The 24,284-nt window shown below is 34.7% G+C and overlaps 1 protein-coding gene across 4 annotated transcripts in view; it reads left to right on the top strand.

Annotated features, from left to right (window-relative positions):
* LRP1B (LDL receptor related protein 1B) overlaps window positions 1–24,284 on the top strand; it is a 1,805,568-nt gene that overhangs the window by 993,288 nt on the left and 787,996 nt on the right. For all 4 annotated transcript variants that reach the window (XR_012497488.2, XM_074335779.2, XM_074335774.2 and 1 more), the window contains exons 8-9: window positions 17,982–18,204; window positions 21,252–21,423. Coding sequence is in view for 3 of the 4 variants with exons in the window: in XM_074335779.2 (XP_074191880.2) it covers window positions 17,982–18,204; window positions 21,252–21,423 (395 nt within the window). In the remaining variant the exon portion in view is untranslated. The remainder of the gene's footprint in view (window positions 1–17,981; window positions 18,205–21,251; window positions 21,424–24,284) is intronic.

Below are 24,284 nucleotides of genomic sequence, written 5' to 3'. Positions count from 1 at the left end.
TCATGGATACTAAAACTGGGAATGGGTTTTGTTATCATAACATTTTTATCAGGTTATTCTTTCCCCCACTTTCTCACACTATTAGGTAACGGTTATAGACTGGTTCATAATATCAAGAGAAATAGTTTGATTAATTTGGGTTATTAGTTTATGCATAAGATGTGTAGACATATCTTGGGTCAGATTCCTGTCTTTGATTGGTCACTTGTGATCAAGGGTTATGGTTGGGGAGGATTAGTGTTGGGTCACATAACATAAAATATGGCCATTTTGGCCCACCCCCTATAGGAAGAATTATGGGAAGAGGACCACAATGAAAGAATCAGAATGAGTTGTGACTGGTAGAACGTATTAAAACTCAATGATTTTATGGGTTTCATTCAGAGCTGTTTCAAACTTTTTATTATCAGAAATGCAATCATTGTATTCTATTTCTACGAGGAAAGCTTACTTGTCCACCGGGATACTACCCTTAGTCTATCACTATTGACACAACTGATCATGGGATATGTTAAAAGCTTCACTGATGTTTGCTATAGCTTTCTGGAAATACTGAAACTCAACACATAATTCCACTTAAAATTCTCCATGGGGAGAATTATGTGCGTAGGATAATATTCCCCCCTTTATTTCTAATGGTCCTCTGGATATGCCCTGCCTGTTTTTAGCACTGCAGCATACTTGGTTGATGTCCTCAGAGAATTATTTATACTGATTGTAGTCTCAACAAACCATTTGGAATAAAGACAGTAAAATGAGATCACCTGTGTTGACCCATTGACTAAGAAATAAGAACACAGCCCAGTTTCCTATCCAAATAGTTTTGAATACTGTTTTCCTAAATGCACTTCCTTAAGCTTGCTGATTTAAACCTCATATGCCATTTTTCTGCCAAGCTATAGACTCTTGAGCTTTGTCTACAATTTACATACACTGACTTGGCATTTCACTACCTTTTTAGTAAAAGATTAGTATGATTTGCTAACTTGGTGTTGTTAGTATTATTTTTTTCTCTCCAAATATGTATATATATATATATATATATATATATATATATATATATACACATATACACATATATATGCACACATATATACACACATATATGTATATATATAGTGTACCATATATATATATATATATATATATATATATATATATATATATATTGCAAAAAGAGTTGTCCTGGAATGGATCCATAGAAACATTTCTCTTTTAAATTTCATTTCTTTTACATTTATCTGTTTTTTCCCTTTGTCATTACTAAATCATACTTTTATTCAGACAAAAAATTATAGTTTTATATGTAGGATTTTATAAAAATATACAAAAATTTTACCTATATTACACCTATCGGTGACCTTTCTATTTTGAAAAACACATTTGTATTTTCTCAAAGAGCTCTCATCATATTCACTCATAGCTAGCTTCTAGCCAAGCTGTGAGACATGATAAGAACACTTCCTCTCCAACTCCCATCACCAGTACTTGCCCTGTGCTTGCACATCACTAGAGCTCAGCAAGTGTGCGTCATTGAAATCATACCGTGCTGCTTAGCAGCATCTCATTTTTTCTAAAATTAGCCTAAAATTTTCAATTAACATTGAGTTTATTATATTATTTTATATGAAAATGAGGCTCATCAAATACTTCTATCCCCCTTGCCCCCAAATCAGAGTCCTTTTGGCAAGAACTCATTCCTCCATGAAACTGACATTTCTAACTTTAAACTCATGTATATAAAATTATATATATTTCCTATCATCACCCCCAAAATTCTCAACTATAAAGAAGCAAAGCATCATATGAAATAAACTGTGGAATAGAGGATGGAGCAAAATGTGTTCATGTTGAGTATCTTCTACATACTAAATGCTACATATCATTTAATTCAGCAAAATGCATTCCTATATGGTCATTATTTTTTCTAATTTTACTCATGAAGAAGCTGAGGCTTCGAAGTTAAGTAACTTCCTCAGAATCTAGTAGTTACTGGAAATCAGAGTTAAAATTGAAACTCAGGTCAGTCTGTGTCTTTTGTATGTCCCATCCTATATCAAGCCTGACGTTAACGCAAGCCTGACATGTACAGAGTCTGACAAAATGGATGTTCAGTCAGTATTTTATGAATGAAAGATTAAATGATTGTCTCTAAAGTTTGTACTGCTTTTGCATAAGCTGCTACCTTTGTTCAAAGTGTGGCTCTGAATTGCAAAGTCAAAGCTAATCAGAATCATCATATTATTTATTTGTAATCAGGACAATCATGTTATAAAGCCAAAATATTACTTAACAGCTAGAGCCAGGTCACCAAGCTGCAATCAAAACTATGAAATTAAGGATCTGGAGAGAACAGAAGCAGCCACTAAGAAAAAAAAAATCAGAAAAATTTTAACTACCCAGAGCTAGGAATACCACATAGCAGAGTTTCGTGTTTCAGAGCAAACACCAAAGCACAACACAACCACACAGATCAAGGCATGAAAGGCAAATAATCAGGCAAGAAGAGGGATGCTGGAATCCCCAAATTTCTGGTCTCAGTCTATTGTTGGCTTCTTGATCAATTTCTGTGCACCTGGTCTATTTTCTTTTCAATAAAGATTTATATCCTGAATGTGAGCTGACTATGATTCCAACAGAGTGAGCTCTGTTTAGCATATAGGGTATATTAAAATAGTCTATCTGTATCACACTATTTGTTTTTGGCATTGGCCAAATATTGGTTGGGTATTTTGGAGTGAAAATTTGGACCTAATGATATTAAGCAGGCACTTAAAAAATTGGAAGTGATTTATATGTAGCTGACTTTAGGGTTACTCCGTAAAGATTACAGCCCTTGCTTTCAAATTTCTTACAATCTAATGTTGGGTTCTAAACAATATAAGTTGTGTACCTAATAACTCGCATCATCTTTCACAAAGAGTTGTACAAATTCTTTATGAATTTACTTTACCTGAATTCAGTAATCTCAACCAGTTAACTTTAACTTTAATTATGATACTCAAATGAGCATTTATGTGCATACTGGTATAGGTTCTGACTGAAACGAAGACATTTGTCTTTAAAAAGCTGCTCATAATTAGTGATTTAAAAAGAGAGAGGAAGGAAGGAAGGAAAGCAAACTCAGATTATAGGTTTTAGAGCATTATCATATGTATGGTTATATAGAGTGACCAAATATTAAAAAGCTGTGAGTCTGTTGTGCTCACTTTCAGCTAGCAATTTAAAGCACTTTACATATGTGTTCTATCATCTCTATTTACACCCGTAGGAAAAGTGATGAATAATGCACATGCATCACTTAACCTTTCACAGTCTCTCAGCACATTAACTGTCTACCTACAATTATACAATGTTCCAAATACTCCAGTAGAAATTGAAAAGTGCAGTGTTTTTATTGCTATCATTTGTTTATCAGACACAGAAAATATTTCATGTTCTGTAGAGACAACGGAATCCTTTTCCCAGAGAATTTACTTTCTAACTGGAAAAGCAAGATATAAAATCTAACTATTGTTTTGGTATTTATAAATGATAAGTAAAATTCAGCATAATTAGAACTATATTATTTTGTGATTTTCTAGGCATATAACATTAGTTTTCTATATCATAGTTTTAAAAATTTAAGTCAGATGACGAACTCAACCAATTTATTTGATGCCCCAACACTAAGTGTCCACCACTGGTTTAATAATCTAGGGGAAGGAGGCTGGGTGGGAGGTACTGCAGTGTAAAGGAAAGTAGGCTACAGGAGCTAAATCCTGTGGGAGGAGGGCTTCTCCTTTGAGGGGGAAAAAATGGATCGTGAACTGAACAGATATTCCAAACTGAATTAAATAGCCGTAACATTCTGTATTTTACAAAGAATATCGTTAGATACTGCTCACTAGGTTCATCGTGGATAATACAATTTATTTAGAATATCTTGGTCTCTAGCCAATTGGTCATTAGGCCCTGAAGTCCACTAGATCATTACCTTGTTTTCATTCAACTTGCACAATTTTCATCTTTTTTAAAAAATACTTATTTGGAAATATTTTGCCTCATAATTTAACTTCAAAAGAGGTAAAATCATGTTATAGTGACTACTTAAAAATTGTTATTTGGATTATTTTCCTGGTAGAATATACATATTTTTTAAACAGGTTGACTAGCAGATCTAAGTCGCATATGTTTCTAATGGTTTCATTGCTTTTGTTCATAATGGGATATGGACTTTCTTGTTCTCTTGTACTGTTTCCTATGTCAAAGCAAAGTAAAGGTTGGAAGCATTTATTGAAGAAATTACAGATATTATCCATTTAGACTACTAAATTTTCTGAGTGTTTATCAAAATCATTGATTATTCATATAACTTTTTACTTAAATCAAATGAAATTACCTTATAGTACTTCATATTTGTCTTTTACATTGCTGATTTTCATAAGCAATACTTGCTCAATACATTTGTTGTCAGTAGAACATTTGAGTTCTATTTAGCTTGTAGTGATTTAGCTTGTAGGTGTTCCACTTACCATTTGCCTTAACCTTGAATATTTATCACATAAGAATTTTTTTTGGTAGAAAATATTGGAAAACTCCATTTAAATCAGCTTAAGTAAAAAAAAATTTAAAAAATTAAAAAAAAAAAGAAAAATAATAATGGCTTAGATTACAGAATAAAAGAAACAGTGCTGACTTATTTTGTGGTGGAATTAAAATATGTCCCCAGGACTTGTGCTTTCTCTGTTTGGTTTGCTGAACAAATCTGGTCCACTACCATGCTAATTACCAGTTATCTGAACAGTCAATGTGTGTTTTAAATTCTTACTAAATGGAGAATTCACTTAAATAAATTCTGGGCACTGTGTCCGTCAGAGTTCCACCAGAAAAATAGAACATGTAAGGTTTTTAAGAAATTAGCTTATGTGATTGTCGGGGCCTAGCTAGTTATATGAAAATGCTTTGGGCAGGCAGGCAGTAAGAGCAGGATGTACGTCCTGGACCCGGGGGCTGATGCTAGATGGAATGTCTTCTTCCTCAAGGAAACCTTGGTTCTGCTCTTAAACTTTTTAATTGATTATATCAAACCCACTCAGTTTATAGAGGCTAATGTCCTTACTTAAAGTCAGTTGATTATGGATAATAATTACATATACAAAATATTTTCACCTTAACACCTAGGTTAGTGTTTCATTGAATAACTGGAGACTATACCTGGATAAATTGACATGTAATACTGAATATCATAGGAACTGATATCAGCAGAAAAAAAAAAAAAAGACATGACCATTGAGCAACAACCAATAACCTAAGACAACTCCAGGAAAAATTCTAATACAAGCGTGATTAAAACAGTCTGTTCTCTTTGAAAAACTAATTGGCCTCCATGTAAGAGATTGCTAAGACTGGGACAGATTACCATTATTAAATAGCCTACTGTTTTTAATTATTTGACACTAACAAGAGCTTGTTAGAAGACACTGCTTCTATCAATTAACAATCTGAAGAATTACCATACTCAGCCATCCCTGTGTATTCATAAATTGTAAATTACACTTATTTTCAAGTATCTTGCTTTTTATTTTTCTCTAGAGATGCAGGCTGTATGCCTTAGACTCCCCTGTTGTATTCTGATAACTTTGAGCCCAGTAGATACTAAATTCGTATTTCTAGAAAAAAAGAATGAATAGGGAGGGGACAGGAGAACCGGATAAAAATATTTTTCAATATTTTGTCATTATTAATAACGTTATAGTGAACAACTTAGTTCACGTGTTGTCTCTTATCTGTGAAGATGCACCTTCAAGATAAATTTCTGGAAAAAAAGATTGCTGGATCAAAGCGTGAATGAAGATTGTTACATACTTCCTAAATTCTCACCATCATCATTATAGGAATTGGACATTTCAACAAGTTCCCCAGGTGATTATTGTGCACAGTAAAATTTAAGAAACACTATTTCAGAACATGGATAATTGCCATTTTAAGTATTAATTCTCTTGCCAAAAAAAAGTGTGCCTATATGAGTATGTATTTGCTGGCATATCTGCCAGTTTGTGCAACCCTACGCAATTGTTCATCCCAGTCAAGACACCCTGGCCTGGAAACATCTCACAGTTATAAAACAATTTCTTTTTCCAAATGAGTGAGGACAGTCACTTCCTTTCACCAGCTTCATTTGGTCTTTGAAGTCTTAACCACACTTAGCCTGTGCTTGATCGTGTATTTCTACCTAAAAATAAACAAAGACATTTGAATAATTTCATTTATGAAGAAGGTATTGCTTTACAGAAATTTTGCCTAATTATTTTCTAAGTATATCTGCCATACACAGCTAGGAAAGTGAACAGGAAACGAAGAAATATTTACCCTTTTATAGTGTGATTTTTATTATGTAACCATGTGATTTTATTATTATACATTCTATTCCGACAACAAACTAGATGTGCACACAAGTATAAACAATAAATAATGGACAAGAAAACTATGCTATAGTTAAAGTTTGTTTTTTCTACATACTGTTTTTTCCTCCATTTAGTAACAATTTAAAATAGAAATTGACAGCTAACTGGTAATTATCATAGCAGTGAACCAGATTGGTGCAGCAGTCTACAACTTCATGTATACTTACCTTAGTTGCTTCTGAGACAGCCATCTGTGTTCTTTCAGCGCAGAAGAAAATGCTTTTATAAATTAATAGGACTTAAGTGCAGAAGTTAGGTTATACATCTCTGCATATCTCAAAGAGCAACTTTTTGACATCTAATATATCACTGCAAATATTCCACTGGTTTCACATTAATCAAGTATATTGAGCATGAGCTTTTAAGTACTGACATCCTGCAAACTGACCCCTGAAGTAGTCCTAAGATAGCATTGCCCTTGGTTATGAAAAGTAATATGCCCAAACTATAATATCCATTCTTTGTATTAAACTGAATGACAGTTTGAGATCTCACAAGATATGTAGACTTCCTCAGAAGTCTGAACACACAATATATCAAGAATGTATTTTATGAAAGTTATTATCCTAGAATGCTTCTCTCTACTCATCCTTGTGCCCACTTGCTTAATTGTAAAGTCTTGTTGATCATACCCCAAAATATTCCTTATGTCTCTCTCCTCTTTTCCATCATTGCTCCCTGTACTAAATCGTAACTACCAAACTGAGATCTCCTTATCTAATCTCCCAACATTTTCACTCCTCCTTCACAAAGGAAGCATTATATTCTTAAAATTAATGTTGATTATATAAATGTCATACTTTAAGTAAGCAACATTTAGTTTGATTATAGAAGGAGATAGTCTAAACACTTCAGGAATACATCCAAGTTCTTTGTAAGATGGTATCTATAGGTAAATACAAATGAATATTGAGAAGACACAATTTAAAATGAAAATTGGTCAGTCACAGGAATACACAATCTTACCCTGAAGTAATTACTGCTTTCCACCAGTTCTCCAAAGGTTAGTAGGGTATATGCAAAAAAGACAGTGCAATTAGACTGTCTTTAGGCAAAATGATAATTTATTATCAGCTAGTGATTGGGGTCCAAAGTAGAATTCCATTGAGCTATGCAAGATAAAGTGGAAAACTAACTTATTTTTCTGTGCTAGAATGTCCTTCTCCATATGTGTTGCCCCTTTAACCTAATTTTTGACTGAGTACTAGATTTTATTATCCAATATAAGGGAGTCATGTCCACAACCTACGCGCACACACACACACACACACACACACACACACTGTGGCGCGGGAGGGGGGGGTGCGTGTGGAGAGAGAGAGAGACAAACAGACAGCATAAAATACTTTTAAAAAGCAGATATGAACTTTGTTTTCTTGGAGGTTATAGTCTGCATAGTAAACAGATCTTAAACATATCATTGTGTGTGTGTGTGTGTGTGTGTGTGTGTGTGTGTGTGTTATGCAAGTAAAATAAATGGGGTATTATAAAACAATACAGAATGCCATGAGATTATATCAGGCAGACCTAATTGATATTGGAAAAGCTCGAAAGGTCTTTCACAGGAATTGACATTTAAGTTGAAAACTAAAGCCAATATTGGAACAGCATGGCAGAAATTACATTTCAGGCTGTGGGACACATTTTGTGAAGTGCAGAAAGGAAGGAAGAAAATACATGAATTGTTTAAGGAACTGAAAAATAAGCAAGGTATTATAATTATAGAAGGATACCACTAGATGCCCTAGGTATTAGAAGTGGGGAAGTTTACAACTATGTGAAGCTGGAGAGATAGGTAGGGACCAGACCATGCTCACCATAGTGTAATGTTAAGAATATGAGGTTTTATTCTGATTGCTATCAGCAGCTACAAAAAGGTTTTATAATACATAACCTACTTTTCATTTAGATATGATCCCTTTGGCTGCTATGAGAAATAAAAGGAGCAAGAAACAGAGATGAAATGTAAGTCCCCAGGCAAGAGACAATGGTGACTTGGTTTAGGGAAGAGGTACAGAAAAGGAGATAAATATATGGATTTGAGATAAATTTGAAGGTAGAATTGGCAGGACATAGTGATGAATTAGACACAGAGGATAAGGTAGAACAAAGGAAGGATTAAAGGCTGGTTTCTGGAGTGAGCCATTAGGTAGAAAGAGACACTCTTTGCCAAAGTCAAGAAAAATGTAGGAATACGTTGGATAAGAGCAAAACTTTAATACTAGATATGTTAAATTTGAGACAACTATATTTATGAGTTAGAAGCTGAGAAGGCAGATTAAAATATAAGAGTTATGATCATATTAATGAAAGTCATTGAAACTTTTAAGATTTTTATGAGAGAATTTAGATATCCCAAGTATTAGAATATTGGGCCTGATACAGAAAGCAGAGGTGGAAAAAAATAACTGAAGAAAATCATTCAGACAGGAAGAACACCCAGAGAGTGCTAAAAAAAGAAAAGTCAAAAGGGAGGAAGGGATAACTGATTCTATAGAGAGATCAATTAGGGCTGAGAAATATTTGGCAACCTCTGCAAGTGAAAGAAAAAAAAAAAAAAAAAAAGAATGGTGGGATTGGAGATTGGAAGACATCAGTATGGAACGACAAGTGATTGAAGGGAAAAATGAAGTCAGCTTGTACAAACAATTTTTTGGAGAAGATTGGATGTGAATGGAGCATGGGAGGAAAGGGCTGTAAATAGAGGGTGGTTTGAGGTTAAGAGAAAAGTTTTATTTAAGATAACAAATAGTAAAGCAAGTTTATTATAGCCAAAGGTAAGATTGAGAAGAAAGGAGAGGTTGAAAATACAGAAGAAAAGGGAAATTGTTGAAGACAAGTTTCAGAGAAGGAGATGGGATGACTATATATATATTTTTGCGTAGTATTTGCCAACACAGATGGAGGATGTTTCCTTCTGCATTACAAGAGGACAGGGATGAAGGAATTGATATAGATGTAGACAAATGTTAGTTGGGCCTGTAGGCAAACAATTGAATTGCTTTTTGATGTGCTTTAACTTTTCTATGAAGTAAGAAGCAAAATTATCCTATGAGAGTGGATTGGAATAGAATGTAGTGACTTAGAGGGTTGGGATGGGGATAGTGCAGACAAATTGAGAAAAAAAGTTGAAGGTTGGCTTTTGGAGAGAAAATCGAGAGGGTCAATGGCGACAAGGTCACAATGAAGTCAGAGTTTTTTCAGTGAGAGCACCTGAGCAACACAGAGAGCAAACATACAGTCAGATGAAGAATCAGATGCTCTTTGAGTGTGTGTGGGGGGGGGGGGGGGAGGGAAGGGGTTTTCTCTTTTGTTGGAGGTATAATTTCTGGTGATGACCAACAATGTACTGTTCATCACCATGGGAATTTGTGGGTGGATTGTAGGTACTGGAAATAAAAGTCCATAGGCAGAGAAGACGTCCAAAAAAACAAGGGAGCAAGTTGTGGATCCATTAAAAGTTGTTGATACTGGAATCATAGACTTTCCTGGTTTGGAGTGGTTAGCAAGAGAGAGAGCTAGATGCTGAATCTTAACTAAAAATAATGAATCAGGAAAAAGAAAACAGAACTGGAAAGTTGGTTGATGATTCTTTGAGGATGGGTGCTGTCAGTGATACAGCCTGTTGGTAAGACCCCGAAAAAGCAGGGGATGCTAAAAGATAAGAAGAAACTAATATTCTGGAGTGAGTATTGGGGAGGGCCCTGATTTTACATCTACAGAAGTGCTTGTTAGGAGTCCACATTTTCAATGACTACTGAGAAAAGATGACCTCCGGAGATGCTAAGTTTCAGTAAAGGCAAAAGGTGAAAGAAATATTTAGAGCATAGTCTTAGGATATTGGGGCATTTGTGATCATGGAATATGAATTTTAGAGGGTCTGTCAGGAGGGTTTGGGTGAAAAGAGAGGAAGTATATCAATGGATGTTAGGCTGCACTGCACTTTGAGCAGAGACCTGCAAAAACGGGGGTGAAAATGTTGAAAGGTTTTGTCTTAGGTAAAGATGAGTTTATAAGGTTTGGATTACAGCCTGAGAATAAGGGCTTCCAAGTAGTTGAAATGTTAGGTCAAGTATGTCATTATCTTTTAGGTGGTTAGATTGACTGTTGCAGTCAAGTGTAGCCATGGGTGGTAAGAATGAGTTGTGCATATAAACCAAGCGATTCTTTCCTTGGAGAATAGAAGTTGTGATAGCTCATAAGCAGGTAAGGTAGACCAAATTTTTCTTGCTAATAAGGCCAGTGCTCCACTCTCAGAAAATGACAACCCAGGGAAAGATGATTAGGTCCCCCCCACCATTATGTCCCAACCTATGTTAAACATTGGTGAAATACCTAGGTGACAAAGATAAAAAGAAAAATATATAATAATGTGCAAATCTTTCTATTTCTCCACTATTTTATCACTCCCCTTTTACAATTGCAGATTTATTACTCTGAGTTAACTACTGGATCTCAAAATACAGAAAATGAAAAACAAATGGGAGGAAAACCCAAGAAGTTAATTCAGTTAAAATAATAAGATGAATCTGAATCAGTGTTAGGGTGAGGTGAGGGCTGGGATAATGAAAGTAGGTATTGAGTATTTTAGTTTGTGAGAGAGTTTTGTCAGCTTGCATTGGGAAGGGCACGTGGAAATCTGTGGTTGAGTAATATATTGAGTTTAAAAGAAATGAAGAAAGATGATTTTTTTTAAAATGGCTGTTCATTCATATTTTCTTTGTTATTTTCATGGAGACTGTAGAAAATATTTCAGAGGCTTTCTATCTATGACAAATTGATATATATTAATGTGGTAGAGTGCCAAGATGGAGTTATGTGAGGGTTACATGTGAAATTTATAAAAAAAAAAATCATTGCTTTATTTAGTTAACATTTCAACATAAAATGTATCCTAAAATAGTATGATTTTTGATTGTTCAAATCTTCAGAACAAGCATTATCTAAATCTTAAAGTAAAACATTAAGCAATGTGATGATTTACTCACGGAACTTTAGATTCCAAGTATAGAAACTTACTGAAGCTAGATCAGATGCAAAGAGAGTTCCCAAGGACAGGAAGATTTCCCTAAGGACATGAAGTACAGATGGACCTCCTGGGGCCTGGAGAATCCCTTACTCAGGAATCCATGGCTCCTTTCTTCCCATCTCTTTGTCTCATGGCTCCCCAAATTCTGCACAGATGCTCCAGTATTCCTCCTGTCTTAGCACCCCACTCCCACCCCACCTGCTCATCTTACCCCTGTTAGTACAGCTTCCCACTAGGTGAACTCCACACTTTTTGTGTTTGATTTTTGAGAGACAGGGTCCTCATAATTCAGCTCAGTCTTTGATTAGGTTCTATCACGTGTTCCTCTTTGGTCTAATTGTCTCTAAACAGGCAGAAGAGGGATGATATTGGTACATAGGGCTGCCCTGCTTGTAACACTAACTGGTGAGGCAGCTTTCGATAAATAAGGATGTAGAATGGGTCAGGCACGTCGACTGACATATCTAATACATATACACTTTTGGACGAATCATTAGTGGGAATGTTTCCAGAAGATAGAGTAGCCAGCTGAGAGCAAGGATCTGTATGCCAAGTTTAATTTCTGTATGTTTATATATAAACTGAAAACCAAGTTCAAGAGTGATTTTTCAAACAATAAAAGCAAAAACCCCAAACAAGTGAAAATCAATAAATAACTGTCTTGAATAGTCTTGGCTAGACAGAGAAAATAGCTTGATTGTTTATCATCCACATCACTTAAGTAGCAGGAGCTAATAGAATTTGAATTTAAGCATCTTACTACAAAGACTCATTATCTTTCAGAGTCGCAATTGCATTTTAGAATTACAATGTTAAAAATTTAATATCCCTACTGTAATTTTGAAAATATTTTAATTACTCTGTGTGAAAAATTGCTTTCTTGTTAAATTTTGTATAGATGATGGAAGAAAAAAACACAGTTGTATTGCTATTGGTGTTATTTTGATAATACATTTATTTTAAAAACAAGACTGAAAAATGGAAGTTCTTAAGGTAGTCCTTGCTAAGGAAAATATGTAACTTTTTCCGGAAATGTAAGGAAATATAGTTATTTACATTATCATATGATTAATAAACATGGATTGTTTGCTAGGCCCTAATCAGAACACTGATTTTTTGTTTATTTGTTTGTTTGTTTGTTTGTTTTTAATTTTGCAGTATGTGACCTCTTAGTTTCAGGCTTACTCTCCTCTCATCTACTCTATGTAACCAACATCTTGTTATGTAACCTTATTTTTAAGCAGTCAAAATGAGTGCTAAGTCATTTCATTGCAGGAATTCTCAACATTTCTAAATCTTATCACGAAGCTCTAACCTAAATGTTAGGGGTAAGAATGGTGACACAAAACCAAGGTTAACCATGGACTTGAAGGATGTGGAGAGGATTCTGATGTGTTTAAATTCCCCTTTGTCTTTTTGGACAAAGTCAAAAAGTGCATCATTTAAAATGGATTTTACTAGCAAAAGTAAGTATTATTTTTATCAGGTAAAAAAAAAAATCACACATGTTGTAAGTGTGTGTAACAATTGCTTTGCTTTAAAGTGTTGGGATGATTGGAGCCTCAAATCTGTAAGCACAGTGCTCTGTCACTGTCTGTGAGGGCAACCTTTGTGACTTTTGATTTATGTCAGGCACGTTTACCAACGATACCCAAAGTTTCTTACTATCTTCAACTATATAAATCTTATATATCTACAGTAAATTAGGGCTACTCATTATAATCAACAAAAATGTCAGATAAAATTAGTTTCCCATACTGATGAGATAATGAAGCCAAAACGATAAACTTCTATGAACAACAGATGCTGAATTATAAGAATAATGAGCTGGATGAATAATTGGAAGCTTGAAAGAGATGTTTCTGTTCTTTATAAACATATCTTAGAAGTAGAGACAGTAGTTGGAATCCAGTTTTATTTTAATTTTATTTACTTATTTATTTATTTACTCTTAAGATTTACTGTCATGAATGGATGAATCATGACATTGCTAAAAGAGCTAAGTTGTGCACAAACTTATACATACTTAAATAACAATGACATATTTCTGTTATGAATCAAAATATTTTTTATGACAAAGACAAAAATAGAGATGACCCTAAGGCTTATGTTTAATTACAATATTGATTATATGAAAATGAAATATCCCTTTTGTATTAAATCATTTGGCTGTTATAAAGATGTTGAAATGCATTTGCAACATACCATGTTAACTCACAATGTTCTGTCCCATATTGAGTATCGTAATGAATTATACATACAATGCTTTGCTGCACACCTATAATTAGTACATAATATCGATATAATTTTTTTAGTAAGTTTGTGTTAATATGAATGAAATAGAATAACATTAAAAAAATTGAAGAACAAGAAAATAGCAATCTCGTTTTAATGTCTCCCCAATGCTAGAGAGTAAAAGATAATTGATACCACAGGAAAGAACAGGGAAAGAAGAAACATAATATTGTAGTCCTGAGGGAATGAGGCACAGATGTGGGGATGATGGAGACCATCCGCCATGAAGAGTGCTACACTTGGGGCCCTGCTCTACTAGAAGCAGCATAGTATACTTGGTTCCCAGAGGGATGAGATGCTGAAAGCATGACTGAGAACCCTGGAAGTCAGCAGCGTTAAGTGTTCAGAAAATACTGAATAAGATAGAGCAAAGGATGTTCTGAACTACCATCTGCTCCGTTTTACGGAATTTCTGGGGTGGAGCACAAACTTACCCATGGTTTCTAAGCTCAGGGACAGTAACAATAAAGTATAAAACTACCGCATTTCAGTTCAGAAGGCGTAACATAATCTAATTATGAAAAAAAAAAAATCAGGAAAACTCAAAATAGGGATATTCTTCCAAACAACTCATGTTTACCCTTTAGAAATGGTAACATCATGAACAATAAGGAAAGCCACAGCACTCTTCAAGATTAAAGGAGATTGGAGAGAAAAGACAATTCTCAAGTGCAATATATGATGCTGGATTAGCTTTTGAATCAGAAAAGGGAGGACATTTTACTATATGGAGCATTATTGGTTATCAGGCAAACTTTGAATAAGAACTATGTATTGTATCAGTGTTAAAAGTATTGATTTGGATTGGTGTACTAGGGTTATGCACAAAAAATGCTCTTGTACTTAGGAGATGAAGGCTGAAGTATTTAGGTGTAAAGGATCATGATGTATGCAATGTACTGTCAAAAGGATCAGACAGTCTTAGAAATAGCCAGAAGGACAAACGCTGAGCAACTGGTGAATTTAGGGGAAGGGTATAGGCATTCTAACAACTTTTCTATAAGTTTGAACTTATTTCAAAATAATGGGTTAAAAACAAAAGGCATGACAAACCTTTGTGTTTCAGCTCCGATAATAGCTAACCCTATGGACTTGGCTTTGAGCCTGTTTCATCTGTAAAAGAAAAATAATCTGTCCCTTCTATCTCACAGTTAATTATAAGAATCAGTGAGATAGTAGGGTCCACAGAGCATTACTTACTTTTATTTTGAATGTAGACAAATAGTTTAGAGGAGAAAAAAGTGAGTTTTCAACCAAGCTACACTTATATCACAAATGAAATCTAGTTAAATTTTATATAATTTAAAACATTAGCTTTTGTTTATTAATTATAATCAGCCATTAATTATGATGCCTCAGTTAAAGATTGCCCTGGGCTGAAGCTTTTCTCTATACCTGTAGTAGGACACTTTAAAATTAAACAGCACTAAAATAAGCAAACAAAGGAATATCTGCATGGTCACGTGGCTGTGGGTACTTACTGCTTGCAGTTTTGTGGTCTTAGTGCTATTATCTTGGAGAACATATCCATTTATTTAATTTCAATTGTAAGTGAACAGAACTCATCACAGTATTCTGAAGTCTGGAAAATTCAATTTGGTGTAAAGAACAACTTTATATCTTCACTGGCACTAGTTGTTCTGCTATGTGCTGGGGGATTCTTTACTGTTTCTTCAGTGCCACTTCACATACCCAAACTCTTCCTGTTCTTTTGATTTTACACATCCATTAAAGAGGTAAAAGTCTCCTGAATTGTATATTTATACTTTTCATACTTTGGCTGAAACTTATGCAACCAGTTCTATCATGACCTGGGACAAATACAAGAATCACTTGCATCAATCCTGCAATAGTAGGTCAACATCACTGAAAATCTTGGAAAAATAACTTGAGTTCTCCTGACCTCCTTCTTCATCGCCTGGTTCATTCTTCTTCCTTAACTGAAGTTCTCAAACAGAAGTACCAACATTTTCAGGATTTAACAAATACCAAATTCAATGGTATCTTCTTAATCTAGTTCCTCCCTCCTCCTTCTTCTCTCTCTTTCCCTCTCCTTTTTTTTTTTTTTACCTGTCTTCCTCCTTCCTTCTTTCCCTCCTTCCCTCCCTCCCTCCCTCCCTCCCTCCCTCCCTCCCTCCCTCCCTCCCTCCCTTCGTTTTGTGAAGTGATTGACCCATCCAACCACCCCAGTCCTTTATCCTGGAACTTTTCTTCATTAGGTTTCTTTGAGAGTGTGTGTTGTCTTTTTGACCATAATCTCTGATCTTACTTAATAGCTCTTTTTTCTCCAGTAGCATGTCCCCAAATTTCTTTTCTTGGCACTCTTCTGTTTTTTTCCTTTGGGTTCATATGTAATTAAATCATCTCAGGATGACTTCAGAAATGTATATCTCTCTTCAGACTCACCTTTTCTCTTGAATACTATGTAGATAGTTGTAATGACCTACTTCATATTACAGAGTCTGTGTTTATCACACTATACATAATGTGCCTCCCATTCTCTATGCCCAGAGCCTGGCTACCTGCAGCCCAACATTTTTTTTTCATTTCTGTGAAATGGACTAGTCAGAAAAGAAAATTATAAAAGGAGAGATATTTTGGTACGGGGTGAGAAAGAGAGATTCATGTAACAAGAATAGCAGGCAGTGTTCTACAGCAAGAGAGAGAGAAACTGGGTACTCCTTATAGCAACTTAACTTGAACTATGACAAAACTGGTTTACAATTGAAGAAAGAGGAGATGCAAGATGGGAGTAGGAAGTGTGTGTATGTATGTGTGTGTGTGTGTCTGTGTGTGTGTGTGTGAGAGAGAGAGAGACAGAGAGAGAGACAGAGAGAGAGAGAGAGAGAGAGAGAGAGAGAGAGAGAGAGAGAGAGAGAGAGACAGTGCTCAGGAGCAGAGGTTTGTAAGGGTAAGTAATTTACCCTTTTACTTACTCTTTACTAGAATAGAAAGCTCTTTACATGAATGAAAAATCACTGAAAAACAATTTTAAACTTATTTTGATAAATCGATCATTCAGGAACATTTTGGGGAAGTAAACTCATAATAAAATATGGATTGCACTATCACAGAACATTAATGTTTAAAAATTAGTCAAAGCCTCCCACAGCAGAAAGAGCTAAATTCAAGTCTAAATAATGCTTTTTTTAGCTTGAAAGTTACCCCATACTGTTAGATCATCAAAGATGTTGAGAAAAGTAACTAAAAACTAAATCACCAAGTTTGTAAAATTAAATATTCTATACTCTAGGTAATCTTAATATTGCTCAATCACTGTAAATCAGATTATTCTTGAGATTGTATTTAAATCAAGGCAAATGGTCTTCTATTTACAAATGTAATTTAATCTCATGAGCAGGTAATCTCATTAAAATATTGTCAGGTTAATTGAAATTGATTTGTGTTTACTAAACATAGTGAATACTAATCAAATATTAGATACTGAAATGTCAGAGGTATTTAAACCTTGACAGACACTGTTAGTGCTTCATGAAAGGATTTTTTTTTTTGTCTCAGAGGTCAACATTGCTTTTCAGCCTTTTCTTTGAAATACATAAGGAGAAAATGAGAAGAAATGGCTTACATTTCCTTCATGAAATTTTGTGTTTGGGGAAGATTGGGGAGAATTTGGGATTGGTTTTGAGGGAATTATTTATGTTTTAATTCCATTGCTACAAATAGCACATTTGCTTTTCCATCTGCTTAATTCCAGTCCACGTTTACTATTCTTTGCCACTCATAGCATCATTGAGCTCCACAATAGCTTCTATAAGAGACAGACATTAGCAAGCAATTTGAATAGCAGGTTGAAGATAAAGCCTGATTGCTCATGTGCCCTGGCCTGGTGACTTGGCTCATTCTGAAGCTTTTACCAATGGGCCGCATGCGTCTTCTGTGCTATGTGTGTGGGCTCTGGGAGGCTTAAAGAAGCATTTCCCCTAATACAAAAATAAAGTCACCTGTGATAATTCATGTTGGAGAAATTTTGCAGTTGTTGGTTACCCTGTTCCCTTATGCCCTGCAATATTCATTAGCAGATTTCTCTGTTTATGAGTGATATTATATGGAAATGGTTATGGGAAACTAACAGATGTAACCACTGAAATAAAATAGAAGGAAAAGTTCTGTGTGTTTTTTTACAGATGGTTCTATTGAATACGCTTTTTTTGCCTCCTCCTTGACTTTAACATCTACTTTTCTTTCAACAGAAAACTTTTCTTTACTGACTATGGGAATGAAGCCAAAGTGGAGCGATGTGACATGGATGGGATGAACAGAACAAGGATAATTGACTCAAAGACAGAGCAGCCAGCTGCACTGGCACTAGATCTAGTCAACAAATTGGTTTACTGGGTCGATCTTTACTTGGATTCTGTGGAAGTCGTGGACTACCAAGGAAAAAACAGATATACTATCATTCAAGGCAGACAAGTAAGTATAATTTTGTTAGAAAATGCAGCAAAGGTAATAAAAGGAGTGCTATCATACTAAGAAGAAAACTCAAAATCCCAATGTTGAAAATTTCTTATGAAGTCAAGCTGCAATGCATCATAAAATGTGTGATGTATTTCCTATATGACAGAACGTTCTTTTCACAGTGCATTTCATGTGTTAGAGGTGACTCTCATTTCCTCCTTCCCTCTGTTAAAAACAAAGCCCACAAAGCAAAAATAAAACCAAAACACCAACTGAACAGAAACAAAAATGTTGTACTAGTCAGAAAGGAAATCCCTGCAATAGGATAAATGTTATGGACTACTGACTAAAAACTAATTGAAGTAGTTTATTCATAAGGAACTGAACTATGATTTGTGTCATTTGGCATTGGAAATATTTTGCTAACAAAAGCAGATGTCTGCTCACCAAAGTATCCTTTATTAATTTAATAGGTTGGATTAAAATTTGCCTTCTGATGAATCCAAATATTTCTAAAATGAGCATTCTGTGAATGTCACCAAAGTCAAACATTTTCCCATCTGTATAGTTTTTCCCCTGATGAATTACACGTTTTTTTGTTTGTTTATTTGTTTTTACAAATAACAGTCAGTAAACACCTTAAGGAAATCTCTAAGTGGAAATGAGCCTCATTTACTACTGTACCTTTTCAAATTCAATTTTAGCTCACTGATTGCACTAATATCACGTGAGATTCTTATACTGTGGAGTTGAAATATGTGAATCTCTTTGCTTCTCATATTTTGTAATGCAAGACAAAAATAGTTTTGTAGTTATCCCTAAAAGTGACTTCTACTTTTTACTCAGCACTGAACAATGACATTGTTGCTTGGCAGATAAACAAATGCACTCATCTGGGTGGTTAAGAAAAAATAAATAAGATGTTCACTATTAGAAGTGAAGGCAGATTTTTCTCAACTTCAGCTGCCCTAAAACCCTTGATTTCTTTGGCATGTTCAGGGTCCTCTTTAGAAGACCTAATCTCTAAAATAATTATGATGGACCATTTTTTACCTACACATAATTAAATTTTAAACCTTGAAGCAAAGTTAAGAAATTCAAATGATTTCCCCCATGACTAAAACTTTTTTAATGTCTGAAGTTTTTAATTATTCTTTTTTTTTGTCCATTTCTGTTGTCTGTGTTTCAGTGATCTGCCTCTAAGTAATCCAACATAGATACTGTTTTTGAAGTATTTTAGCTGTAGAAAGAATGGTTTATCTAGCACTTCAAGCTCCCCCCACCTCTTGTGGGGGTAGTTAGAAGAGCAGGCAGCAAAGTACTTACTTTATGGGGAACAGACCCTTCTGAAGGAATGCAGGGAAGCAGTGAGTAAAATTTGATCTTTACTGTGTTAACATGTTTTCTTTTTTTTACTATGACCAATTGACCTCCCTAGTCATGCTTTCTCTCCTGGGATATGGATTGGAAGTAAAGTAGAGAGCAATGTGTGTATGTCACAACCATCCTAGATGGATGGCCCCAGGCTTTGAGCAAAACATATATGAGATTAATGATAATGGAAAAATTCAGCTTGTTTATAATGTTTATAGGACAAAAAAAAAAAAAAAAAGATTGCCCAAGTCTAAATTGTGCCACAGGTACGTTTAGTTAATATGATATCAGCTATGTGGAAAATGGTGTTAGTAAATACATGTATATTTACACACACACACACACACACACACACACACACACACACTCTTAACTGTAAAGTAAGACTAACATAGAAAAGTTTTATTTGGGCATTAACGTCAAATGATTTTCCCCATTAATTCCCTTTTTTTTTTTTTTTTTTCCATTTCTAGCCTAAACACAAAGAAATGAGATATCTAAAAACAACATGCAAAAACCAGTCTTCTTTTAATCATTTCTCATATAAGAGTACCAGAAATAGTAATGTTGAATCCCATATACTAGGGAGATAACAAATCAAATGTGTTTGCTTAGAGTACAAAATTGACAAGATTTTCTGTTTAAAATAGAAATTGTGTTCCACAGAAAATTTTACAGTCAAGCCATGCATACTTTCTCAAATGATCTTAATTACAAATCTATACTAACAATGCACTAAAAGTACAGTATAATGCCAAAGAGTAGTGACAAATGATTTTTCATTCAAATCTCTATAGCAAATCAATTTACAGCTCTAGCATACCCTGGAGCCGAACCATTCATATTAAGTAGAACACAAGGAATGCCCAGAGGCAATGTGCCTAGCATGTGCCTTTATCTGATAAAATCAGTATACTCATTCTTCAGTATACTCTGTAGACTCTGCTTTACTGGAAGCTTTCTATCCCTCCCCACAATCCACAAGACCTCTGCCAAGGAGGAGGTTTTCCGTGTCAAAGTGTCATGATAGCAATAAACATTGTTTTTCTCAAAGCAAATGGTTCCATTTCCATTATGAATAGCCTTTAGAAAGAATACAGTTTCTGAGTAAAAGGCTGACTTTTCATTTACAATTATCCCAAATATGTGATTTCATTATTTATTACTTTCCATGCTGGGCAAGTATTAGTCTCAATGTAACTTGAGATTTAAAAAAAAAAGATTTTTGAATTTACAAAACAAATTTCCAAAGGTGCTTTCTCATCATTCCTTTCACAGGCAGAACTATGTTTTTGCAGATTCTACAATCTGTAACTATATGAACAAGCAGCCCATAAAAAATATCTTGAATTTTATATAATACTGCCATAAGCATCTTAATGAATATGCTTAAAAGTTTGGTTCTCACTAGCTTTTGAAAAGTAGCTAATGAACATGTTTTCTGAAACATGAATAAAAAATTTTCCCCATGCATTTGCAACAGCTTTATCTGCTATTGCATAATATTTTATTCTTAGAAAAATTTTTTAAATTAATGGAATATTGAATTCTTTGATATGAAAATAATAATATGCGTGTGACTCTGCTACTGTGGAAATTGTCCACAGTAGTAAATAACAATCAGTTTTTTCTTTCAAGTGGAAAGCAGCATAATTAAAAATCATAGTTATTTTTGCCCCTCTTTATAGGTCAGACATCTTTATGGTATAACTGTGTTTGAAGACTATTTGTATGCAACCGATTCTGAAAACTTCAATATCATCAGGATAAATCGATTTAATGGTACTGATTCTCATTCATTAATTAAAATGGAAAATGCTCGAGGAATCCGAGTGTACCACAAAAGAACTCAACCAACGGGTAAGATGCCAGACTTCTTTATAACCTCTGCAATGGTGAATTGAATAGGGATATGGCCCTTGTGTTTTTGTGTGGGGTTAAAGTGGGTGAGTTGTACATTCTCTGTTTTGATAACAAAATTGTACACATCTGCTTGATTAAATGGAATAGAGTTCCCTTTGCAAGTCTAAATGACAAATATTCAGTTGCTAGTGAATCGTTTCCACAAACATAGAATTGAAATGATGACTAGATTTAGTTTTTAGTTTCAGGAAGGTGCTTTGAATTGTGATGTATGCAGACAAGGAACCCAGATGCTAAGAGTTGTTGTTTTTTGTTTGTTTGTTTGTTATGTTTGTTTGTTATGTTTTTGAGGGGGGGGTATTATTTGGGGCGATAGATTTCAAATCAGGTGATTTTCTTGCAGTATCTGTCAAATTTTTTTGCTGTCATTGTGGTCTTTTGATTTACCGTCCCAATTGTTCTTTAGCACATGTTAATTAAAAATAAATTTTAATGAGAAGACTGCAATGTTTCTAAGTATTTCTTAAAAACACAAACTTGTTATTTTGCATAGTATGTTAGTGATGCTTGTTCATCAATATAATTTAGGCCTAATCATGCATAGAACGATGTAATATACAAAAATCACCACACAAAATTTCCAAAATTTCCATTATCTTTTTGTGCTTCAAATTAAAATTAATTTAGAATTATCTAAACGTTAAAATAGATTTGAGGCAGTGCATTGTCACAAATATGTTTGTACTAAATTCAAATTTGGAATTCTGTTGATAACCTTATTAGAATGTGATATTAGGACTTATCCATTGGCCAAGTAGTTCTTGGCCGTTTACTATGTACCAGGAGATAGTCTACATATGCTGGGAATACAGCAGTGAATAAAACAGACCCCAAAAAAATGTTTGCTTTTATGAGATTTACATCCTGGTAGAGAAGACATAATTTTGAAAGCGTAAATTATTATCATATTAGACGGTAAGTACCATAGAGAGAAATAAAGCAAATAAGGAGGATAAGGAGTGTCAGGGATGGGGGTAGTTTGCAATTTTATATTTAACGATCAGAGAACGTTCCACTGAAAATGTAAAACTGAATGAAGACTTGACATAATTGAAGGGGAGAGGCATGGATATGGTAGGTAGAGAAGAGCAAGCTCAAAGACCATGAGGAAGAGCACGCTTAGCTTGTTCATGGAGCAGCAAGGAGGCCGATGTCTGGAGCAGGATAAACAGAGGGAAGACAAGTAGGAAATGAAGTTGGAGAAATAAAGGAGGACCATAACAAGCAGGTCGCTGTAGAAAATTGTAAAACAAAAAAAAATTGCTTATACTTTTGGCAAGATGGGGAGTCCTTAGAAAGAAGTAAGAGGAGTTGCATACCTGACTGACTTTTTAAATGAATCAACATTGCTACTGTGTTGCCAACACACTGTGGGGCACAAGGGTGGAAGGTTGGAGAGGGTGTGGATTGGACTAAGATGGTAGCAGTGAAGATGGTAAGAAGCAGTTAGATTTATGATATATTTGAAAGTAGAGTCAACAGGAGTTCCTGTTGAATAGGAGGTGGGGTATAAATTAACAAGGAGTCAAGGATGATGACAGTGGTTTGGGCTGAGCAATTGGAAAGATTGAGTTATTTTTGAGATTGGGAAAACTAAGTATGGAGAATATTAGGGAGCAAAGAATAGGAACGTAATTTTCTCATGTTATTTCAAGTGCATATCATAAGTTCTAGTGGCGATATCAGGGGGAAGGAGGTATTTGTATGTGTGAGTCTGGAGTTCACGGGGAAGTCTAGCTTGGAGGTAGCATTTGGGAGTCATTGGCATATAGATGACATTTAATACCATAAAAATGGATGTGATCACCACGGAAGTAACTATAGATGAAGAATTGAAGAGATCCAAATAATGGATACTGAGACATCCCAATAATAAAAGTTAAAGAAATTAGGAGGGACCAAAAGGGGAGACTGAGAAGAAGCTTGGTAAATCCAACTGGCCATTGGATTTAGCAGCATGAAGCTCACAGGGATCTTATAAGAGTAGTTTTGTGGTAAAGTGAGTATTTGGGTAGGATGGGCCTGAGAGAGATAGGAAGGAAAGGAATGGTAGAAAATGAGGAGATATAACTTTGAGAAATGTTGATGTAAGGTGAAACAGGGAAATACGGAGCTAATGGACAGATTACAGTGGGAATTACAGTTAAAAGAAGGATTTTTTTTCCAAGATGCAGAAATAATGACTTATTTTCATGCTCATGAGCATGATCCAATGGAGAGAGCAAAGGAATGATGAAAGTCAGAAAGAGGAAAGTTGCTAAATAGATGAGAGGAGATGTGATCTAGTATAAAAATGAGGTGAAATTGGAAAATAAAAGCAGCAATCTTGGTGGGAAATGAATAAAATTACATTTCACTTGTCTATTCATTTAGAGAATGAGGAATACAAAAAAACTGCACCACACAATTTTTAAAAGTATAGCAGTTTTATTACTAAAAGGAAATCACCATGTTATTTGTCACAATTTCAAGTAAGTGGCTATTAAAAAGAAGTATAATTACAAAAACACAAAATATTACTGACATTATTCCCACTGCAGCTCTTTCTCTTTGACCCATCATTCCTTTTCTCATCCTCTCCATATAGTACTTTTCCTTTTTGTTTTCTTCTCTAACATCTACAATCATGAAATAGCCTTTTATTCCTCAATGTCTACATGCGAACTCAGCCTGCTGCTTTTGACAATTTCAGACACACACACACACACACACACTTTCAACGGACTCAAAATTGAAGAAAAAACACTCAGCATTTCTCAGTAATCACGGAATCACATTTTTTCAATGTTAGGTACCCA

Source organism: Rhinolophus sinicus, chromosome 17, assembly GCF_057876585.1.
Source record: "Rhinolophus sinicus isolate RSI-liver-muscle chromosome 17, RSI-T2T, whole genome shotgun sequence".
Classification (NCBI taxonomy): domain Eukaryota; kingdom Metazoa; phylum Chordata; class Mammalia; order Chiroptera; family Rhinolophidae; genus Rhinolophus; species Rhinolophus sinicus.
The sequence above is the reverse complement of the archived record's forward strand: the minus strand, read 5'-3'. Positions and strand labels throughout refer to the sequence as shown.